This window comes from Quercus suber, unplaced genomic scaffold (genome assembly GCF_002906115.3).
Source record: "Quercus suber isolate HL8 unplaced genomic scaffold, Cork oak 2.0 scaffold_631, whole genome shotgun sequence".
In the NCBI taxonomy this organism is placed as follows: Eukaryota; Viridiplantae; Streptophyta; class Magnoliopsida; order Fagales; family Fagaceae; genus Quercus; species Quercus suber.
The window spans coordinates 18,352-26,093 of record NW_027070073.1 but is presented as its reverse complement, the minus strand read 5'-3'; the positions used below and the strand labels follow the sequence as shown (position 1 = coordinate 26,093).

The following is a 7,742-nucleotide window of genomic DNA, read 5'->3' as shown; positions in this document are numbered from 1 at the left end:
AAGTTTAAACCCATCACCGCCCCGCCCAATGGTGTGAGGCTAAAATCTTGTCTCATTCCTGTCCTACCACCTTTGTGGGGTGGGGAAAAATTGTTGTTCCTATTTCTAAGCGTAGAAATATGTATGTTTTAACCAATGCATATTAAGGGCAATTTGGCTACTCATGTACCAATAGATAGGCTGCAGTCCTGATTTGGGAGGTGCGTAGAGTTTCTTTTCCTCAAAGTTTGGGCCATCTCTATTTGAACTCCAAGTTGGGCTTATTAGGTATTTAAATGGGCCTTTGTGGCTACATCACATGATATATAAAGGAACTGAGATTTCATTCAACTCTGGTTTTTTTTTTTTTTTTTTGGTGGGGTATTAAAACAATTTCATACACGGCATTACCTGGAATCTAAACAAAATTCGATAATCAAACATATATCACCTGAAATTCATTAGAGCTATTGCTTTTGCATCATGATTCACATAATGAACTAAAAAAAAAACCAATACTATGAGAACATGAATGAAGTACAGATAGTAAGGAAACTATTAGTCCCTGGAATCAAGAGATAAAACTAAACATGTCATTTACAATAGATAGAAAGAGAGAAGGAAATAAAATTAAATTTTTACATAGAAGGTCTTCGCAAACATACACACACACACACACACACACAAAACTCAGACGACAAAGCAAGAAAAACACACACACACACACACACACACACAGGTAGATACTAAGGTGGCAACATTTATACAAGTGCATACTGCATATTGCTGTACACGAAAGAACAGTTGAAACATGAAATTCAATAAAATGACTCAGAGCTATTTAGTATTCATAGATGTCCTTTGACCATTGCTCAAAGCCAACCAGCTCTGTGATGAACATTGGATTGAGGATTTGATATGGCCCGGCTTCACAAAGTCTTTCAAAATATGACTTCCTCAATCCATATTTCCTTGCCATGTTAGAGCGGACCCAACCTGAACGGTTTCCAGGTTCACCAGTAACAATAACAGATGTATTCTCATTAGCAAAATTGGCCAAAGCTATTGTTGCTTCCGGCTCTGTGGTTGATGAGGCATCCACTAGAAAAATATGACTAAAATGTCCGGCAGCTATACCTTGATTGTGTAGTCGAAAGCTACTCACAAAAGTTGACAGAATTATCTTGAATTTCTGAAGTTTTTTGAGTGGAGGACATGCAAAACATTCATCTTTTACAGGACATGAGCGCAGAATGTCAATGGGTACCTCATCTATCTCTCGAAATGCAGCATTGGCTCGAAACATATCTGACTCTGGAATCACCTCCCTCAAACTTCTCATTAGCATATCACATGTGCGGTTTATAGGTGCACATATAAGAATCCTGTTCTCTTTAGAGGTTTTATATATTTCGATTACTGCCTTACAAACAACCACTCCTGTTCTTGCTGATACTTTTTGTTCAGTTGCATACCTTGGCGCATTAGTGCCAATAAGCGGGCCGCCAAGAAGATAAGGTGGTGAGCCCTGAAAGCTTAGGATCCGACGCACTGCATTGAATTCATCTGTATTAAGTTCATCATAGGTATCAAACAGAGCTGGTGGGTTAAGAATATTCTTCCGAGGGACGCATTCAGGAAAAAGGAAGTTGTGTGATGAAGGACCTAATGCAGCTTCAATTGCTTGATGAGCCCTTTTTAGACAAACTCTGTTGAATGAGAAGCTGACGTCATATTTGCGATTTGGATGATGCTGTGAATGAAAATCATCTCCAAATTCAACTAATACAAGCCTGCTTTTCACCACACGATGGATAAAACCCTGCTTACCATTTAGACTATTAGTGTTGTAGCCATCATCATAAGATGAAAAAAAAGATATTCATAAGCAAATTCAACTACAATTAGTACAATGGGCATACAATTCTGCATAATGCTATTAATTGAAATTATGAGGTCTCTTTTTTGGTTTTGTTTTTCTGTGGCTTTTTTCCTTTGTATGAAAAATCACCCTGAGATGTTGGGCGTTTTGGAATTGACTCCTTCATCTTTATATAATTAACTAAATATAGCATAAAGTCCTGCAATTATGAATTCTCTAGAGACCTCTGATGAAATATTTAAAAGAAAAAATCAAAATTTATTTTATGTGATCATTTGGTATGGACTTTGATCTTCACCTGTCAAAAGTGGATAACTGTATGGTTGATAGGATAGCATAGATCTGTGTAAACATGTCACTGCATTTGATATATATTAGTTACAGAATCTGTCTACGTTTAGTCTCTCTCTCAACACATACATTCTTAATGGAGTATAGATCCCCATAGTAAAGGTGTAGCTGTTCAAGAGTTTTCCATTGTGGACGTAGGTTTTCAGGCCAAACCACGTTAATTTCTGAGTGCTTCCACTTTCCCTGTCCCTCTCTCTTCTCTTACTCACTCTCAATTCACAATAACAATTTTAACATGGTATTAGAGCCAGCTTATGTTTGGTTTTCTCATTCCTTCTTTTTCTCCAAGGTCACCATTTCTCTATCGATGTTCCACTAGGCCACCAATGTATCCATCCTCCAACCAAAGTAGGCATCCTTTGGTCATTAGAGCAGCCATCCTCTTGAAGTGACTGTCTCATGCATTCCTTCAACCTTTCTTCCATTCCACATTGTGCCTGGTCCATTCTACATCATAAATCAAGTTGTATTCAAGATTTCACCTTGAGTTTGAGGGGGATATTAAAGATATTTGTCCAGGTTGAATATACCTTTACAATTTGTACTATTGCACTACACTTAAGATTAGTCGTCTATGCTTAGCCTAGGTCTAGTCTCTCAATGGGTTCTCTCAATAGTAAAGATGTAGCCACCCTCAAGGGTTTTCCATTGTAGAAATAGGTTGTTAGGTTGAACCACGTTAATTCCTTAGTGCTTCTGCATTTCCTTTCTCTCTCTCCTCTAACTCACTCTCAAATCACAATAATTTTAACTAATATTGATAAACTAAATAATTTTCTTATCCATTCAATATCACTTGAGGACACACACTTGTTATAAATTTTGGCTCTTCAAGGAGCACATTTTTGCATCGACGTAACCAAATATCCTTGCTGCAGAGTAGAAAAGCTCAATAACCTGTAACCTCCTCTGGATTTCTCAAGTGAACCAGGGATACAACAAGGATAGGGGAGCGGGTCAAGTAGATTTTCCTGATATGCTAGATTACTATAGGATGATTTGTGGGGAGGTTTGGCTGCTCACTCATCAGTTATGCAAGACCAAACTAATCAAATGGTCAGATTAGCAAACTGTGTCACTAGGTTGAGGATTGGCCAGCTATATAACAGTTAAAAGTCAGGTGCACTTCAGGTTAGTAAAGAAAGATTCAAAAAATGATGTATCAAAATACCATAATACTTGACCAGTTTAAACTCAAAGAAAATCAAGTTATCTAAACATAAACTCAAGACCATCTCAGGCAAAATTATATGATTTGATCAAGTATGTGTTAATTGAAGAGTAAGCTTACCTGAAATGGCTCAACCTTTTTATCCGAAGGTCGTGCATGGACCACGTCCCTTGATAAAAGGAAAGGCCGCCTCCCAGGAATAGAATCAATCTCAAATTCTACAAAGATTTTATCATCCTCCTCACCACTTCCATTAGAATATTTTGACTTTTTTGATTTTAAAAGTACTGCTTTGTCTGGCTTCAATGTCACTTTCTCCAATAGGAAATCACTCCATTTCTAGTTCCAATAAAAGCCCAAAGTTATTACAAGCCAGAGTGCAAAAGCATAGGCATAAATCTTGACCAAGCAGTGATGTAATCAAAATAGGAATAGGGGATGGGAGAAGAGGACATAGTCCTAGTAACACTGGGGAATGACCCCATTCTTCTTCAGTAATAACATTGACAATGTAAACACTGTGGTAAATAATTTGGTCAGGTTTAACTGATGTAGTTATGAACTATCTGATAAAATTTCGTGATCCTATTTTACTAAATTAATTTCAAACAATATTGATAAACATTTATATAAGTCAATAATATAGAAAAATTGAAAGAAATATATTTGAAAAATAATACCGGGATGCAAATCAGTAGGGTAGAGAAGCTGAATTCTAAACATATCTCATTTGATCTCTATAATTTGTGTGCATATTTGCCTTCAATTCAAAACAATTTTTGTTACCTATGTAAATTTTAACTGTTTAACCTATCCCAAAAATAAAGTAATACAGTTTTAGTTTTGGATTGGACATTCAAGTTTGTATTGCAAATGAGTTCCTTTGCCGTGTTTGCTGTGGTTTAATGCCTCCTAAACTTTCAACACGCACTCATTAATAGAAAAGTTGTCATGAAAAGCCAATTGGGAACTCTCTCTTACTAGAGACAAGGAGAAATGATGCAAGCATATTCATTATAAAAAAGAAATGATACAAGCACCATTTGAAATTAGATTGAATTGAACTTTGAAGTGGACATCCCAACTATGCTAGGAATAGCTGACCTGAGTCAATAACAGTATAATGTATTTCTGGTTTATAATGTAAATGGTAGTCTCACTCTGGTCATCCTCTTCTTTGATTGGGTTTTAGTTGAGTTATGGGCGTTTCCCACATGCAGTGCTTTCCCTGGTGTGTGTGAGAGTGAAGGGATCATACTCCTGTCAGTAAAAGAAAATCAAAATTTTTGCCTGAAGCACATATGAAGTTTATGCAGTAACTCAATATATTGTGTGAATTTGTTGCCAAAACTGATTTAGTTGTGCATAGCATCAATTATACAGCATTCTGCTTCTTGGTTTTGTTCTGTTTGTTATAGCATTCAAATGAAATACTTCTGTGCATTCACAAGATCAACTTCTAGATTATGATTAAAAAGAGTGAAACCATATTTTTCTATTGTTTTTAAGATGAATTTGTTCTAGATGATAAATTTTGTTTATGTGCTGACTTTAGCAATTAAATTTTTATTTGCTCTGTTGGATTCACTTGTCTACTTGTTAAAAGGGTATCCAATTGCAGGTGTATCAAATAATTACTTTCTTATTTTTTTCTCCCTCAACAATAATATTTGAACTGAGAGCATCATAAACAAATAAATAGGAATACTTTTTTGTTGATAATTCAATGAGGATTTGAACCCTAGATGTCACCATTGGAAATATTAGGGGAGCCAACTAGTTGAGCTACAAGGCATAAACAAATAAATAATAAATAATAAAAAATCATCTATTTTGATATAAAATGAATAGTAGTGGGTTCCTAGTATTAATAAGAATCTTTCTACTTTATCTCTAAAAATCCCATATAAATGAGTGAGAGTCGCAATGTAAATGAACCAAGTCATTTTCTTAAAACCTTTCATAGGAACAAAGCAACTATTCTAAAGTTTCTTAAATTTATCTTTTTTTTTGGATCCCATTTCGGCATCTCTTTTACATTGTTATTTGCAAATATCCATCGTACATTTTAAATTNATTCACCAAAAACTAGATGTCAAAGAATATAGTACACAAATTGGTATAATATACCAAGTAAAATTTTGTTGACAGAGTAGTTAACTTACCTCCAAGTAGTAATCCTCAGCATATAACAGAGCAGCAAAATAAGCCTTATAAGTTGAAGGAGATAAAGGCTGCTCCAGAATTGGAGGTGCAATGTCTTCCTTGATGAGATCTTTGATATCCTCAGGAATAGCATATATGGGTGCACCCTTTTCACACACATAAGTTGTCTTGCTTTCTTCATTTGTTACATTATTGGGAGCTGTATGCAGAGTTAGCTTAAAAACTGGTGATTGCTTAGTGGAATACAGAGGTGGCCCAGAGGAAGAAGGAGGTGGCTTGGATGAATATGGGACCACTGAAGGTGAAGATTGAGGTGGTTTATAGGAAGTTGGAGAAGAAGAAGCTGATGGGGGTTCAGTGGTCTTGGGGGAATATTTATATGATATGGAAGAATCAACTGGAATTCTAAGGGATGATGGAGATGGACTGGAAGACAAGGGAGGTGGTTTTGATGAAGATTGGGATAGGTTTGAGGAATCTGCAGGTTGTCTAGAGGAAAATGTAGGTGGCAATGGATTTGAACTGTTGGAAGAAAATGTAGGTGGCAATTGAGATAGATGGTAAAGCCAAAGGTTATTGGATGATGCAGATGGTTTAGATGGAGATTGAAGTGGCGTAGAAGAAATTGTAGGTGGGACTGGACTTGAAACTTTAGAACTGTGAGAAACTTCATTAGTTATGCTTTGGGAAGAACTCTGAACATGTTGTGGCTTGACTGTCACTGAGCTGCTTGTCAATGGAGATTGGGGTATGTTTGAGGAAGATGGAGATGGTTTAGATGGAGATTGAAGTAGTCTAGAAGAAATTGTAGGTGGGACTGGACTTGAAACTTTAGAACTGTGAGAAACTTCATTAGTTATGCTTTGGGAAGAACTCTGAACATGTTGTGGCTTGGCTGTCACTGAGCTGCTTGTCAATGAAGATTGGGGTATGTTTGAGGAAGATGGAGATGGTTTGGATGGAGATTGAAGTGGTGTACAAGACAATGTGGGTTGTTTAGAAGAGAATATAGGTAGCAATGGACCTGATTCTTTTGATTTCTGAGAAATTTGGTCAGTCCTTTGGGATGAACTCTGAACATGTTGTGGTTTGACAGTCACTGAATCTACTACAACTTCGATTGGATAAGATGAAGAAGCACTTGGATGTGACTCCGGCGGTGGTTCGTATACTAAATCATTGTTCCCAGCAGAAGGGCTACTACTAGAACGAGACCCCAGAAAAAGTTTTCTAACGAAAGATTTCAAGAAACAAAGGACGCACGGGAAGATTTTAAGAATAAACCCAAACATATTGCTTGTCCTCTTGAGATCAAACCTGTCTCAGGTTGCTGAGAAAATGAGGAACACGTCTCAGAATGTAAAAGATGGAATTCGCAACTCAAAATAAAAATCATTCTAAGCTTGCGAAAAGGCTATTGTTAATATAAGTCTAGGCACAAAACTATTTTTCACAAAGCTTGGCATGACTTGTTAATAAAAATGGTGTCAGCGTTGGATATAATAAAAATGTTGTTCTAACCACAGCAAGCAATATCAACAGTTGTTTCAAAAAAAAAAAAAAAAAAAAAATCTTGTATACCTACATTACTCTTGTTTCATCTTGTTCAAAACTTCTAAAATTCTAAATTATTTTAAAAATTTGCTAAATTTTATTAGTAATAAAAGAAAGAATCGAAATGATGATTTAGGATGTACAGCAATAAGCAGATGATACATAAGAATAAGACATAAAAACATGCAAAAATTGGAAATTATTTTTGTTTTGAGAGACTGAGTGAGGGTTCGTTGGTTTTGATCTACAAAAGTAGAAGGGTAGCAAGGAAAATGTGGAATCTCATAGATCATCATGGTTCTGATCTACAAAAGACAAACCAATAAACACACACCAGTGAAGTGAGGTGAAAGATCAGACAACCAAGAGGCTGTTTACTTTCTTTACTATATCAACCATATTTTTCCCTAGCTACCAAACAGACCAAAAAGATCATTGAAAATCTGAGAAAGTGAGTACAACGTAGATCAGAGAATTGTAATTAAGCATGTTAGAATGATTATAGACAGAGTAGAAGACCCACCTGGATTCTAGACCACAAACTGTCTGAATTCTGGTTCTCAACTGCAATCACATAAAACTTTGCAGATTCATTCATATAATAAAGTTGACGAAACCTGTAAATTCCAAAAGTCTTTT

The 7,742-nt window shown here is 36.0% G+C and overlaps 1 protein-coding gene across 1 annotated transcript; it reads right to left on the bottom strand.

Annotated features, from left to right (window-relative positions):
* Positions 1-526: 526 nt before the first annotated feature.
* LOC111999327 (uncharacterized) lies at positions 527-7,742 on the bottom strand. The gene is made up of 4 exons (XM_024031454.2): positions 7,627-7,742; positions 5,549-6,879; positions 3,504-3,722; positions 527-1,801 (listed from the first exon to the last, which is right to left on the bottom strand). The coding sequence occupies exons 2-4, from the start codon at positions 6,839-6,841 to the stop codon at positions 821-823; spliced, it is 2,493 nt and encodes an 830-aa protein (XP_023887222.2). The 5' UTR covers positions 6,842-6,879; positions 7,627-7,742; the 3' UTR covers positions 527-820.